Here is a 16,187-nt window from a genome sequence, read left to right on the forward strand (position 1 = left end):
TGCCAACCTCAAACACTTTATAAACCAGTATGTAGATACATATCCATGGGTATGCTGGCCCACCCCTCAGAAAGCACTGATGGCAGCAGTGGCCCATCTGGAAGCCCTGCCCAGGCCAAGCTGGAGCAATGCTCAGCTCCCACTCTCTGCAAAACCTGCCTCTTTACACACATCTGTCAAATTTAGCACCAGAAAACCAGAATGAACCCCAAACTGCCTCAGTTCCCACGAGCAGGACTGCAGTGCTCTGCTCACCTCCCAAAAAGGGCTCCTCAGGCACCTTTGCTGTGACAATTCCTGCAGCAGGGAGATGATGAGATGTCCTAGAAAACAGCTCTTCCCTTGTCTGCTTTCTGCCTGGGGAAAAAACCCACCCAAAGCTCCAGAAGCAGCAGGCAGGGCACAGGTCCTCACCACAACAGCAGGTACCTGAGCAGTGTTAGAAGTGCCCTCTGATCCCTCTTCCCCTTAGCTCCTTAGTTTTTAAGGTTAAGGATCCAGTTGCTTCCCCATTAACAGCAGAGATTTCCCCCAGTTCCACTGGAGCCAATTGTGTGGGAAGCCTCCAAGATGTTGCTGGTGGTGGTTTTTTTTTGCAAAGACAGAGCACCAGCAGTGCCTGCTGGTCTATATAATTATATATAATTAAGCATCTGAGCCATTTACAGGGGATATGTTCAAGGAAGAAGAGAGTAAGAGAATTTTATAGGCCCTGCTTTGTCCAAAGGAGAGATGATGAAAGGCAGAGCAAAAACTATTTACCAGTCTTGGGGGGGGGGAAAATTAAGTTCATTTCATTCAGTGAAAGCTGAAGCAGATGTTCAGTGTTGAAGACCTGCTCCATTGCAGCTCCCAACCAATGGAAACATCTAGATCAACCTGGAGAGCTGGGAGTGTGAAAAGAAGGGGGAGGAAACAAATAAGAAATGCCACAACTTGCCTCCTAACTTAGTCCATCTACCAGTGGTGGAACAGACCTTCAGCACCCAACAGCTGAAGGGCTGAATTAAAAAAATAACATTTCATGTGAAGAGCTGAAGAGCTTTTTCAGGAGTTCCTCCAGATTTTGCTTCCAGCTGGTGGTTCCCACACTGCTCAGGAAAGACAACTGAGATCATTGCAGTAACAAATCAGACTTTTCTCTGACACAGAATCTAGTCCAGAGGGCTTCCTTACACAGTAAGCAAGATCTTACATAAGTGAAGATTGCATCTTGTTCTCCTCCAGTGCAGCAGCTCTCAGAAAGCCACACAGAAAGAGCAACAATCCCAAGAGGACCAGGAGAAAGAACCAGTTCATTTCTTATGAAAAAACCCCATGATGGAGACCTGTTTGTTGGCTCTGCTGGCAGTGGCTGCTCCTTTCTTCAGGTTCTTCCTTTCTTCTTTTGGTTCTTTCTTCAGAGGCTGTTTGGGTGCTGCTGGTGGTGGTTTGGACTTGAAGTCATCCTCACTGTCTGTACAGGATTCACTCTCATAAACCTTCTCTGTCACTGGTTAAAAGAAAAGAACAGATGATGATGGTTAAGACTGTGCAGAGCAGAGACCTCCCCACTGCCTTTCTGGAAATGGTCACTTTGGGATCAAGGAGCATGTGTCAGATAAAGGAATTAAATCCATTGCTCAAAGTTATGCAGTAGATCCAGATGACTGGACTAGCTCTCCCTACAGTGGGTCAAACAGCTTCACTCTTCCTTAAGTTAGTGACTGAGGAGCTTCCATGTCATCCAGCTCTTCCACAGTGTCTCAGGGCTGGAGCAGCTCTGCTCTGGAGCCAGGCTGGGAGAGTTGGGGTGTTCAGCCTGGAGAAGAGAAGGCTCCAGGGAGAGCTGAGAGCAGCTTCCAGGGCCTGAAGGGGCTCCAGGAAAGCTGGGGAGGGGCTTGGGACAAGGGCAGGGAGGGATGGGAGCAGGGGGAAGGGTTTCCAGCTGGCAGAGGGAGCTGGAGCTGAGATGGGAGGGAGAAATTCTGGGCTGTGAGGGTGGGGAGAGCCTGGCCCAGGTTGCCCAGGGAAGCTGTGGCTGCCCCATCCCTGGGGGTGTTGAAGGGCAGGTTGGATGGGGCTTGGAGCAGCCTGGGCTGCTGGGAGGTGTCCCTGCCCATGCAGGGGGTTGGATCCAGATGATCCTGAAGGTCCCTTCCAGCCCAAACCAGTCTGTGGTTCTACAATTCACAGGCCACACCTTAAAACAGCAGCAGCCCCACGGGGAAGGCTCCTCCAGAGGACAAGTCCCCTCTCCAAACCTATCCAAGTGCCCTCTTGTAGAAATGAGGGTCAAGAGTGCTGGAGACCTTCACAACCAACACATTCTCCTCCAGGGACTGGCCTGCAGCCATCAGTTCACCTCACACAGGCTGTCAAGCAGCACTCAAAGTGATGAATCTGAGCGAGATCAGAATCCACAGTCTGGCATTAGATGCTGGAACATTTATTTTATGACTAAAACCCACCATTCTGACTTGGCCTGATTTCCACAGGGGCCTAAGCCATCAGATTTGTCCTGAAATCCAGATAAGATAATTTTGAGACAGACCCTCATCTACATCAGGCAGGCAGGGAGGAGGGAAGAAAAGGCAGCAGGTCTCAGAAAGAAGAAGCACAAAACCTGGGGGGCAGCTTCTTTCTCTGCAGGAGGGTGAGCAGGGCAAATACAGAGTGATCCCTCAAAAAATACAACCAAACCTGTGGCGGAGGGAATAGAATCCTAGAATGGTGAAGGTTGGAAGGGACCTTAAAGTTCACCAGGTCCCAACCCCGTGCCATGGGCAGGGACACCTCCCACCAGCCCAGGCTGCACAAGCCTCATCCAACCTGCCCTTCAACACCTCCAGGGATGGGGCAGCCACAGCTTCCCTGGGCAACCTGTTCCAGTGCCTTCCTAACCTCATGGGGAAAAATTTCTTCCTGATGTCTGACCTAAATCTCCCCTCTTGCAGTTTAAAACCATCACCCCTTGTCCTGTCACTGCCCTCTCTGGTGAAAAGCCCCTCCCCAGCTTTCCTGGAGCCCCTTCAGGCACTGGAAGCTGCTCTCAGGTCTCCCTGGAGCCTTCTCTTCTCCAGGCTCAACACCCCAACTCTCCCAGCCTGGCTCCAGAGCTGCTCCAGCCCTCCCAGCATCTCCAGGGCCCTTCTCTGGCCCCTCCAACAGCTCCATGTCTCTCCTGTGCTGGGGGCTCCAGAGCTGGACACAACACTCCAGGGGGGTCTCAGCAGAGCAGAGCAGAGGGGACAATCCCCTCCCTGGCCCTGCTGGCCACACTTCTTGTGATGCAGCCCAGGACACAACTGCCCCTCTGGGCCAATCAAGGAGTGTGACTGAAGAGGCCTGCCAGCTCACTGCTGTCAGCAGGGATGGAAAACTGAGGGATATAAAGCAAGGAAATGAAACTGGACTCAGCTCCTGTGATGAAAGGCACTGTTAGATACTGATAAATGTTGTTGTATCAGCTTTCCCAGCAGTGCTCTGGAATTCTTCTCATAAGCCATTTTTCTTCAGCAACTGCATTCGTTTAAACAGATGTCCTAACTTCCCTTCTTCTGGGAAATTGGCTTTCACTTGCATTAATGCATCAAATTAAATAAGGTTTTCTACGTAACCAGAGAGTGGGAAGAGGACTGGTATGAAATCCTGCCCTGCAGGGCTGGTGGGTGCTCAAACAGGGGCTGCAAACCAAGCTCAGCTCCTCCTTCATGCAACAGGCATTTCAGGGAGCTGCTTTAACAGCCCACCAGCCACTCACTGAGCTTCAAAAAGTGACCACATTGTCACCCCTGTCAGTAATTGCTGGTAACTCCAAAAGTGTGCACTTAATCCCCTCCGGTTGCAAGACAACAGAGTTTACATCAGCTTTCTTTTATCCTGAGATCTCAGCAGAGCTTAACAACTGTTTGCAGCAGCTACAGACACCCAGAGACTGATGCACAGCTCACAGCCAGACTTGCTACACCCCAGTACCTCAAATTGTGTGAGCTCTGCCTTAAAGCAGTGCTGTGCAACAGATTTAACAGCAATATTCCAATATTCATGTCCACGTGTGTCCTTTCAAGCTCCAGAGGTAGAAATACAAGAGCTTAAACCCCAGTAAGTCCCCTTGGTTGCAGCCTAAGAGCACTGGATTGATGGGGTCCCAGTTGAAGGGTGGTTAAAAAGCCTTGTGCTCAACTCCACAGATACTTTAATTGCTCAATTTCCCTCAGGGCTAATCCCTAAATTAGTTTTGCTTTTTGACACCAATTCCTTGCTATTGCAGCTATTGTGAAAATGATCCCTTAAAATCATGGGGAAATATAAAGTATGGTTTAATCCAAATGTGAGGATTTAACATCTCTTCAAAACTAGGCCTTGTTTAAAAATAACACAAAAAGACAGCAGGGGGAGGGGGAAAGAAGCCCCTACATTTCAAATACCAACAATTTACATTAGCCTGGGAGATGTGCAAGTTCTTCAGCCTTCAAATGATCAGGCCTGTGCATGGAAAGGGTGGAAAAAGGAGGGGAGGAGAAAAACTGGACAAGAAACAGGCAGCAGGTTCTGTGCAACAGACTGGTGGGTTTTTAGCAGGGAGAGCAGCATCTCCTCCCTACCCAGCTCCTCCATATCCCAGCTCCATCCCTCACTCCATCCTAGAGGATTTGTCTCCCAAAAGCACAGCAGGTAGTGGATATGAACTATAAAACCAAGGGGCTGGACTGGAACATCTGGCCAGGATGAGAGACCTGGGGCTGTTTCCTCTGGAGCAATCTGAGAGGGAATCTTATTAATGTCTATAAATATCTGAGGAGTGGGTGTCAGGAATGGGCCAGTCTCTGCTCAGTGGTGCCCTGAGACAGGATGAGGGGAAATGGACACAAGCTGGAGCATAGGAGGGTCAAGCTGAACAAGAGGAAAAGCTTCTTGACTGTGAGGGTGGCAGAGCCCTGGGACAGGCTGCCCAGAGAGGCTGTGGAGTCTCTTCTGGAGACTTTCCAGACCCATCTGGAGGTTCCTGTGGGACCTGCTGTAGGTGACCCTGCTCTGGCAGGGGGATTGGACTCAATGATCTCCAGAAGTTCCTTCCAATTCCAACCCCTCTGTGATTTCACAAGAGGCTATTACACCCCTGGGGGGTGAAGAGCAGAGGGGAAAAAAGGTCATTTTCCCAGCCCTGGTACATTTGAAAAAGAGAAAGAGGAGAGCACTTTGCTGGAAGCTGAACCCAGAAAAAGGTTCATCACGAGCCCTTGTTCAACTCCCCAGCTAATGGTTTTTTGTTCCATTTTCCTTCCAAGTGTTTTAATGGTTCAGTCTGGGAGGGGAGAACAAAACACCCCATAACACACCAAGCCAAAGCAGTCAATAACTTTCTGCAAGTTCAATTCTTTGACAAAAATCCAGCACTTTCAGATTTCAGCTCCTCGTGCAGCCAGTCGCTGAGTGTTTGCTTTGTCTTTCTTTAAAGGAGACACACCAAGTTAATAGGAAACATAAGATACAACTGGACAGACAGGTGCAAACAGACACGAGCTGATTCATGTCCAGGCAGCTCCACATCTGGGCCAAGGAAGCCTGGATCTGTCTGTGCTGATGCACAACCTGCAAAATGGCAACAGATCTTCTCCTAGGAGTGGCTGAGCTCCCTTTACACCTACTCAGATCAGCAAGGCTGGGGAACCTTAAGCATCCCCTGCAGCTGAGCTGAAAACCACACATTCCACTCTCTTAAAACTTTTAAAAGCCCTTAAGAAAAAGAAAAAGGGAGAGAATCCAAACTCCATTAGCTCTACTTCAAGGTCAGGATGCAGAGGAGGAAACAAGTGGCATTATGCAGCTTTCTCCAGGTCACAGGAGGAAGCAGCATCCAGTCAGGCTGGAATTCAAAGCCTCTGGCTCTTGGTACTTTCAGTACAGACTCTTTTCCCTCCTGAAAGCAGAGTCATCCTTATCAGAAACCCTCCTTTTTTAAGTCCAAATGGATTCCTTGTTTATTTGGGATACCTGAAGTTTATATTAACATATAACCAAGCTCTGCTGCACAGCTCTGGATTTATCCTCCAGAGAAAAAAAAAAATTAAACAACCAAACTTATCCCAGCCAGAATTTAGACCCCCAGAATTTAGACCTCTCTCTGCAGCATCTTTAAAAGCTTGTAGCTTTGGAGAGGACATCAAATGAAGGAGGTGCTCATGCTGGCAAGGAGAGAAGGGAGAAGAACTGAAAGAAAAATCTGTGAATAATGAAAAAAAGGCTTCAGCTCCAGGCCCAGGACTCCCCACCCAGGCCTTCACCAAAGGGCTGAAGGGAAGGTTTTGAGGCTGAAGTGAAACAAGTGATCTTGTGAACCTCTCTCTGAACCTGGGAGAGGTAAAAATCTTCAACACAACTTCTACAAAGTTAGCTCCCCAGAGGGGTAGGAGCCAGGCAGTCTTACCCATGCAGCCTTCCTCCTCATCAATGAACATCTTGGATTTCAGGACACGCTTCCGTTTCCTTCTCCTCCCTCCAGCTGAAGCCTGAAGGACATTGGAGTCTTGTGAGAAATCAAGAGTTAAGGCCCCATGCACAGACACAGGTCATCCAACCATCAGCTCCAGGAGGGAAATCTAATCTCTCTAATGAGGCTGAGCATGATTTGATAACCGAACCTGCCCCTTCCCAGGATATCCTGGTCTCATTGTTGCTACTGCCACAATTCTCCCCATCCTACTGGGACAAATCTCAGAGAGATAAACCACAAATTGAGTGAGACAGCAGCTTTCCTGTCTGCCAACACAGGGGGCACCTTCCTCTCCTGGGGGATGCAGCCCTTTGAAATGAGTTTAGTTGTGTGAGGAGGTGGTGTCAAGGTTGTCCCATCATCCCCTCAAAGAATGAGGAAATGCCCAGGTGTGCAAGACACCAGGACTCCTGCTGTGACAAACAGCTGCACTTGTAGTAGAACTAGATGTATTTTCTCAGCTCAGGGGTTAAGTTCAATCTCAGCCCACCTCCCTCAGGCAGCAGTTTCCCCATGATATCAAGCATCTCTGGTTTCATTTCTGGCCCTTCCCCGACTCCCGAGGCCAAAATATAGAGGGAAAAGTGTTCAAATATAAGCACCAATTCCTAGATTCATCAGGAGGGAAAGGGAAGAAAAGAGAAAGCTGCTGTGTCAGCATAAAATCTAGAGTTTCAGTAACTCTAGACAATGAACTAATGAACGTGGTGGATCCTTCCATGTGGGATGACATGATGGACTTGACAAGCAAACAGGACCTCTCCTGTAGCATCTGAAAAGTGGCTGGTTGGGCAACCCCCACCAAGGTGGATAAGAACAGAAGTTAATCACCTTCATGTGCTCTTACCTCTATAGATGAAGGCCCCAGTTCAGTTTTCAGAGCAGGTGCAGGAGGTGGAGATGGACATTTCTCTTCCTCAGGTGTGGGAGATGGCACGACACCTGCTGAGAAGATGAAAATCTCAATAGTATGTGGGTCTAATGCCCTCTTGCAGCTACTTTTCTGTCTCAGATAATTGCATTTAACTCTGAACAATTGCCTGGGACCAAGAGTTTGGTCAAGGTTTATGAGTTCTCACTCAGACTTGTTTAACTCAAGTCAGGACAAACTGTTTGCAGCTTGGGTCTCCAGCCAGCCTGCCCACCCTGTGCTGAGGTGCTGCTCCCAAAGGAAGGAGGATGGAAGGTGGGGGGAGAGGCTGGGAAAAGTGCATTTTGGAGTTTTGAGAAGCCAAAACCAGTTCCACCAAATGAAGCTTTAAAAATGGGCTCAGAAACTGGCAGGTTTCAGCCATCTATTTCACTCGCTCATTCAAGAGACTGTAATTTGTTAAGAAATTGAAAAAGTCAAGGTTTAAGACTACATGTTCCCAAATCACTGGATGATCTTAGTTTCTCTGCCTCTCCCCCATGTTTAAAACAGTCATTTTTTCACAGGTGGTGATGCACATCCCAAACAATCAACACTACTAGCTTGGAACCACCTTAATCCAAGAATGAAGGGCAATATACTATTACCCACCCTGAAAGATAGTTAAGGGACACTCCAACCTTTCATTTGAAAAGGAAACAAACAAGAAATGAAAACACCCCAAGAAATGAAGCCCATGCTCTCATCTGTGCTCTCCTCCAGGTGCAAGGACAGAGAAAGTGGAATCCTTTCAATGCCAAAACTGCCTGAAATGGTCAGGGCCACCTCCAAGGAGAGCAAAAGCTGCTCTGGAGTTCCTTCCAGCAATGTCAGACAGGGCCTTGGTGAGACCAGCAGGGCTGACAGACAGGAGGGAAAGGCAGGGTCACTCTTCTGTGTGGCTGGCAGGGGGTCAGAGCCCCAACAGCAAAGAAAATGGGATGGGAGCAGCACCTTGCAGCAGGCACTGCCTCATGGAAAGGGCTCTAAGGGATCCTCTCCAATGAGCAAGGCTGTCGTGTGAGCCCTGGGATGTGGGGGAGAGCTAGGAATGTGGGGGAAGAAACTCCTCATCTGACCTATTGCTTCAGAATAACAAGGCTGCTGCTGGACAGGAGGCCAGGGTGCCTGCTTGGCTGCTCCTCCCAGCCCTGCTGGCTGCAGCCCTGCACTCACCCTGCCGTGGTAACACGAATTCTGGATCTGTAGCTGTCCCAACCCATTAGGTCAGTGTTAAGAGTTATGACTGTGCCAGGCACAAGGCCAAGTGACCTTCATAGGTTAAGAAGGGCTCAAGTGAAACAGTGGTTGGCTGCCAAGGCTGAATAATAAATTACATTCTTCAAACAGGGACTCAGCCTCCTAACTACTTCAGTAAGTGAGGCCCAGAAATGCAAACAGAGTGGGATAACATGACTTGGTATTTCACCTTGCTCCAAAGAGCTGGCTCTGGCAGCTGAGCAAAGATAAAACCAAACAACAGATCTGCTGGGAGGTGCTAATTTGCTGGGGCAGCCGGGACTGTGGCTGAGGAGCTGCAGGGAACTCAACATTCTCAGTATTTACTCCAGTCTCACAGCAACTCCCAGGCTGAAGTGCCTGTACCCTGCACAGCACAAACCCTGCCCAGGCCAGACACAGCCATTTGAAAAGGTTTTGAAGAAAGGGGCTGAAAACAGCCTGGTAACAAAACAAATTCCACCTCTGCCATGTTGAAGGAGAAACTGCTGAAGGTGGTGTCAGTGTGTCAACCCCACCAGGCTTGCCTGGGGGAGATCTGGGCTGCTCTTCAGCCTCCTCCATGTAAATTTCCCCAGCTTCTGGCAGGCAGAAGGACCTTTCTCCCCACGTCAGAGCTTTTCAGACTAACATTAAGCTGCGTGTCTATTACTTTATTATCCTCTTGTAGCCAACACAGCCCTGTGACATGTGATAACTCCTGAGTCAACCTCTAGCTGCTGCCCACAGTTTACTCAACAGCAACAGCTGCATGAAATGGATACAAGTTGGGCAATTGGATGTACCAAAGATGTAAAATCCTGGCTTTGTTCAGTTTGCTCTGACCCTGCCTGGAAAAACTGTGAGAAGCTTTTAGTGCTCCTGCTGTGGCTCTCCCAAGCCCAGGGAGTTTGTAGGTTACAGTGCCACTGAAATCACCCTCCAAAGTGGCTGTAAAACACTTGTCAACACTGCGAAAAGCTGCCTGTGTTGGTATAGCTGAAGCTGCCAAAACCTCCTGTCCTCTGTGGACACACTTGTGTAGTTTATTCTGGCACTGGAAGCAAAACAACCTGCAATGACTAAGGCAGCCTCGTACCAATATAACTTTTTAATGAAAAATCATTTAAATGGAGAGGATTGTGCCTTATGCCTCCTCTGTATTTTTCAACTAGGCACAATGTGCTGACACTCATGTAAGAGGAGCTTATTTTGGGCTACTTTCAGTACATTAAGAGCAGACTAATATAAAACAAGGCAGAAGTCTTGCCCTGACATCAGAGCGCCCAGACAGCGCTTTGCATCCGTCCTAGGGACCTGGTTTCACACCCACAAAATGTCCCCGAGTCTGCCTGAAAAAAGGGCCATGGTTTTATTAGCAGTCCCACAGGTGGAGCTCTGTCTGAAGGCCCTTCAGTCCCTGCAATGGCTGAGGACAAGCAGCCCCTTGTATCTGCAGCTGCACCCGCAGGAAAGGTTAGTACCCAGTCACAGAGGGGTCAGGGTTGGAAGGGACCTCTGGAGATCATCCAGTCCAACCCCCCTGCCAGAGCAGGGTCACCTCCAGCAGATCCCACAGGAACACCTCCAGATGGGTTTGGGATGTCTCCAGAGGAGACTCAACACCCTCCCTGGGCAGCCTGTCCCAAGGCTCTGTCACCCTCAGAGTCAAGAAACTTTTCCTCATGTTCAGCTTGACCCTCCTGTGCTCCAGTGTGTGCCCATTGCCCCTTGTCCTGTCACTGGGCATCACTGAGCAGAGTCTGGTCCCCCCCTCCTGACACCCCCTGGAGATACTGATCAGCCTTGAGGAGAACCCACCTCAGTCTCCTCCTCTCCAGCTGAGCAGCCCCAGCTATCCCAGCCTTTCCTCACAGATGCTCCAGTCCCCTCAGCACCTTTGTGGCCTGTTCTGGATTCTTCCCTTATCCTCCATGAACTGGGGAGTCCAGAACTGGACACAATATTCCAGACATGGCCTCACCAGGACAGAGGGGGAGGAGAACCTCCTTCATCCTGCTGGCCATGCTCTCCTTGATGCCCCCCAGGAGACCTTCTTGACCCCTGCCTGAAGCCAAACCTCCTCGAGCTGCTCCGAGCAGCCTGTGGAAGCACCTCCTGCTTTGCTCCAGGCAGAGGTCACCACCCAGGTTAGCAGGAGCAGCAGCTGGACTGTCAGCCTTCCATGTCTGCCCTGGTGGTGCAGCTCCCCATATTGCACTTTGCATATTGAAACCTCACCCCTCCACCCTGCACAGGGGGGGGTCACACAGGTGGCAGATGAACCGTCCCCTTTCTGGCAGCGACTTCCAAATGCTGGGCAGCATCTGGCACCTTCCCCCCTGCTCCCACAGGGATGAGCATGGAACAATGTCACTCCAGGCCCCATTTTCCTCACGGATGCTGCTGATTCAAACTGTCCCTGCTCTCTGGAGAAACCCCTTTCCAACCTTTCCAAGAGTAAATCTCTCCAAGTTCAGCTGCTGTACATTTCTTTTCCATTATTTGCTTGATCCGGCTGACAATACTGGATCATCACCTTCATTGCCAGTTTGGATTCAGTAGGAATCTTTCCAAGAACTCCAATCTATCTTCTTCCATCCTGTTGGATTTAGAAGGGCAAGGAGTGGAACCAAACAGCTGAACTCAGACCAGGGTGGTTTAGATTCCCATTAGCTTAAAAATGAAGGAGGCAGAAGCACTCCTGATTCTAATCCTTCCCTTTTGAGAGAGGGAACAGCACTAAACTAATCTGAGCAATCTCCACATTTGTACCCACAAGCTGTAATTTACATAAATTTACAATTCTAATACACAACACAAAGCCAATGCTCCACATGATGGAAAGAACAAAGAGGACTATGATGCAGCAGGAGCAACAGCAGCCACAGGAAAATTGGCCAAAGTCAAAACTTTCTGCTTTCATCTCTGGGGACAAACTTGTTATCAGGGTCTGTTGTGACAGGACAAGGGATAATGGTTTCCAGCTAAGAGAGAGGAGATTCAGATGAGATATCAGGAAGAAAATTTTTTAGGATGAGGGTGGTGAGACACTAGCCCAGGTTGCCCAGAGAGGTGGGAGATGCCCCATCCCTGGACACATTCCAGGTCAGGTTGGTCAGGGCTCTGCGCAACCTGATCTAGTTGAAGATGTCCCTGCCCATGGCAGGGAGGGTGGACTGGATGAGCTTTGAAGGTCCCTTCCAATCCAAACCATTCCATGATTCTACAGTCTCCAGTAGGTTAAATAGCAGTAAACAAAAACCCAACCCTCCCCACTGCACGTGGGGAGGTGCCCTTACTGGTATTGTTTTCATGTCTAAAGCTACTGAGGTTAATAACACAAATGAGCCCTTGACCTGACCAGAGGACCAGACCCGTGGCTTCTAATTGCAAATCCAGGTAACTCACACCTAAGTGCACAAACAAAAGGAGGGAGAACAACTAAACAGGCCTCCTGTGTGCACTGAGGTAGGAGCACCTCACCTTGGAGAAAACAAAACCACAAGAGACCACATTCAAAGGCATGAACTGCTCCACAAATGCCACGTCAGGCAGGCATTTGTCAGAGGACCAGAGAGCTCCAACATTCCAAACCAAAAGTGGGTAGGCAACAAGCAGGACTTTGCAGTGTTCTCTGTAGAAAGAGCTCCTCAATTTATGACAAGTCTTTTGGCACTTCTCTTAGTCTGGACATGAAAAGAGCTGTGACAGAAATGGATAAGGAAAGCAGCCTGTGCTGTCACCTCCCTGATTGCTGTGTTCTCAGAGCAGTGTCCTGACACTGCCAAGGGGTCCCAAGGAGAGAAGATTGAGGGGGGATCTTATCAATGCTTATAAATACTTTAAGGGTGGGTGCCAGGAGGATGGGATCTGTCTGGTGTCAGTGCCCAGTGACAGGACAAGAGGTAACAACATGGGAAGTTCCATCTAAACATGAGGAGGAACTTCTTTACTTTGGGGGCCTTGAGGAACCTGATCTAGTGGGAGGTGCCCCTGCCCATGAAGGAGGTTGGAACTAGAGGATCTTTAAGGTTCCTTCCAACCCAAACCATTCCATGATTCTCTGATTTGAAGGTGGCAGAGCACTAGGACAGGCTGCAAAGGGAGGTTGTGGAATCTTCATCCCTGGATACATTCAACACCTGCCTGGATGCCATCACCTGCTCTAGGTGACCCTGCTCTAGACTAGATGATCTCCAGAGACCCTCTCCCACCTCCAACATTCTGTGATTTATGGCAGCACCAGGAAGATTAAACCAAAAGGCCATCATGCTTCAAAAACCAGCCTCTCCACACCATCCTCCCACAGGCCTGAAACACAGGGCTCCTCTCTGCCTGCTCCCTTCAGCAGAGAAGGGACAAGCCCAAAGATTCCAGCCCAGCAAGGAATGGTACTTTCAAGTGGCTAACTGGGCTGATTCCAGTCTTCCCTCTCCAGAGCTAAACAACACAGCTTGTCAGTAGACTGAGTGATGAGCAAGTGGAAAGACCAGATAATAGCTAACAAACATTTAAAGAAATAAATACCAAAGAGTGTGGGCATATATATGTGGGTTTTTTTTAATGGCCAAACAGGGAGCTGCACACAGAAATTAAGGCTGATCATGAAGAACAGCTTCCTGAGACATTTACCACCCTGTGGCATAGTCTGGGTAGAAGTGATGGATGCCTGATGACAGAGATCACTTGAAATGACACTGGGCTAAAGAGAAATCATGAAAATAAGCCTAAGGTGGCATGGAAGCTGCCAAGATATCCACCAGCACTCACCTCTCCAACTTGTATGGCAGCTTCTCTTCATTTCATGGCTGTTTCTCATGTGCCAGCCACACTAAATAAGCAAACAGCTTCAGTTCTCCTGCTGGAATCTCCTTCCTTGCTAATACGACCTATTAGCTGTTTCACCATCTTTTACTGGAGCTGAACACCAAACTGGTGGTTTCAATTATTTGTCCCTAATGATCCCCAAATTCTTTTCCTGATCAGCCTGTTGGATGACTGCTCCATTTAGCACACGCTCCCTCGCTCCAGCCCAACTTATTTTCCAGTTATCTACGTTGAACGGCATTTGTCACCTCAATTATCCACATTCTTTGGAATCTGGCCCTGCTGTTCTTCATTATAAACCCAAATCTTGCAACTTTCTGGGCACCCCCCTCCCTTCAAAGCCAAGAGCCACCGGGGAGACGCGGAGTCGCATCGGATGTGGCTCAACTGTTTTGCCTCCAGTTTCCCTATTATCTTGTTTCTTTTGGAAGTCTTGCTTCCCAACGCAGCCTTCCAAACCATTTCTGTAAACAGCCAGAATCAAGATACTAAAAATGACCCTGGGAACTTCGGGGAGGTCACTTTGCAAGTGTTTACTCACCAAATAAACTGGTTATGACCAGTCCCACGATTCTGGAAGGCGCAGTATCTTTCACAAGAGGTTTGAGAACCTCCTCCCCACAGGTCAGTGGGACTGGCTGTGTGACACTTGGTGAGGAAAGAGCCAGATCTGAGCTCAACTGAAACAAAGACTGAATGACTGAGGCATCTCAACTGTAGACTCAAGTGCTTGCAGCACAAGATAAGCAGGAAAGCTCCAACTAGAGCCATTTGCACGGTCTTTAGTCCTCTCAACTATCCCCTCAATCCTTGACCAACAGCCTTGGATGGTGACATTGTTGAAATCAGGCCCCTGACCTACATGCCTGGTTGTTGACACATTTTTGTTTACCTTCCTCATCGCTGCTGTCAGATTCAAGTTGTTTAATTCTCTTCCTCTTTTTCTTTACATTCTCGGCGGCCTCTTGTTCCTCCTCGTTATCTGACTTGTCCAGCCTCTTGGTTTTACTGCCACAAAAGGAGAAGAAAGGAGAAGGAATGAACATGTGTTATCCCTTGTGTGTGAATGAAAACACCAGGCTCCTTTAGGCATGTTCCTTCAGGCATGTTCCTGACAGAAGTGCTACTAGAAGGAAGTGAAATGCCTCCATACCCTCTTAAAAACACCATGTGCACTGGAGGACTCACCTGTATCATCAGGAATAGCTGCACAAGGACTTTCAGTCCTCTCATCCTTACCCACCTGGAGTTCTCCAAAACAAGGATTCCTTTAGCCCCTCTGCAGCTCCACGTTTTGCACCTCACCTAGCTTGGCCACGACAACCTGGCAAGAGTGCATTTCTGATCTTGTCTCTGTGGAGCTCAGGCTCCCAGACACTCATGTCCCCACCAGCAGGGCTCAGAAGCTCCTTTGACAGACTGCTTGCCACTGACTGACTATGAGGTAGTGTCTCAGAATCCTGGAGCCATTTTTAAAGACTACTGGAAAAATAAAAGAGCTTCTTTCTTTTTCAGGTTGGCCAGACTTGTCAGACTAACAAGCCTGGAGGCTAAAGGCCCACGTATCCTCCTAGAGCTGGTACAGCCCAAGTGGCCTTCCCAACACCAGGCTGCCAACATGCACTTTTCCAGGCCCTTGGCTTTTTGAACAAGACCATCCAATAAAGACAACCAGTTTGCACTGTGATGGTGGGCTGAGTGGTTTGCTTACCCATTGGGTTAGAAACAGATTGAGACCACCAATTAATTACTCACAGGCCACCAGAGAGCCATCAGCAGGCTGTAATGATTTTTTTGTGTGTGTCTCTGTCAGTTTGGGTTGGATTAAACACAAAGGGCTGAACTTCAAATTTACTTGGAGCCTCAGCCCAAAGTAAACCAGTGGCATTGAAAGCAGCACTACGTGAGCTATGGGAATCAACAAGCAGAACTTTGTGTGCTGGAAGTTGTGTACATCCAAGCTTGGGAATATACAACCTTCCCTGTAGGGCAGGTGCTCCTGCCAGCCCCTCCAGTTTGCCTGCAGGGTCTAAGTCTGCTCCCAGCATGAGGTTGTCTCATGGAAAGCCACCCCCTCCCACTGGACCCTGTCCCTCCCCATTTGCAATGGCACAAATGGCCCTGAGGCACCTACAGGGCTACATGGAAAAGAAATATTAGGAATGAATTCAAAGAGAGATCATTTTAGCCAGGTCTAATGCAGTTTAGTAGCTGGAAAGGGGATAAGCAGCACTGTGTGGCCAGCCAGGTCCATGCAGGACATCAACAAGCAGGTTGACAAATTGCAGGGACCCTGGTTGGTGTGGCCCACCTTTTTTTGTCCTTCTGTTGACTTCTAGCAGACTCTGCTTTCTTCCCAGCTTTCTCCACTACAGCATTAGGGGATGACTCTGGTTCTGCTCCAGGAACTGAAGGCTTGACTACTTCTTTCTCCTCCTTTGGCTGCTGAGGCACAGAGCTGACTTTGAGTTTATCTGGGAATAAACCATTAAAAAAAACAACAAACACAACACTGGGCATTCAGTATGAATGACAAGGTACAAAGGAGTTGGCTAAACAAAAACAGGTGTGCACCAAGAATACAGAAAACACTTAGAAATAATGTATAAAAGCATTAGAGACCTACATTGACCAAACTGTGCTGTCCATGAAAAAGGACATGCTTCCATTTCCAGCTGATTTACCAGTTGGGTTCTGCTGCTCCTGCTGGCACAGCCCAAGCACACTGCAAACTGGGGGGCAGTGGCAGAGCCC

General features: G+C 48.9%; 1 protein-coding gene across 1 annotated transcript in view; it reads right to left on the minus strand.

The window, feature by feature from the left end:
• Positions 1-1,295: 1,295 nt before the first annotated feature.
• The window catches only part of POLD3 (polymerase (DNA-directed), delta 3, accessory subunit), a gene marked incomplete at its 5' end in the record, with an annotated part of 39,934 nt that continues 25,042 nt past the window's right edge, over positions 1,296-16,187 (minus strand). Inside the window, 5 exon segments of the mRNA XM_009997994.1 lie at positions 1,296-1,492; positions 6,410-6,491; positions 7,323-7,417; positions 14,326-14,441; positions 15,745-15,907. Of these exon segments, the coding sequence (XP_009996296.1) occupies positions 1,296-1,492; positions 6,410-6,491; positions 7,323-7,417; positions 14,326-14,441; positions 15,745-15,907 (653 nt within the window).

This window comes from Chaetura pelagica, unplaced genomic scaffold (genome assembly GCF_000747805.2).
Source record: "Chaetura pelagica isolate M959 unplaced genomic scaffold, ChaPel_1.0 scaffold555, whole genome shotgun sequence".
Lineage (NCBI taxonomy): Eukaryota > Metazoa > Chordata > Aves > Apodiformes > Apodidae > Chaetura > Chaetura pelagica.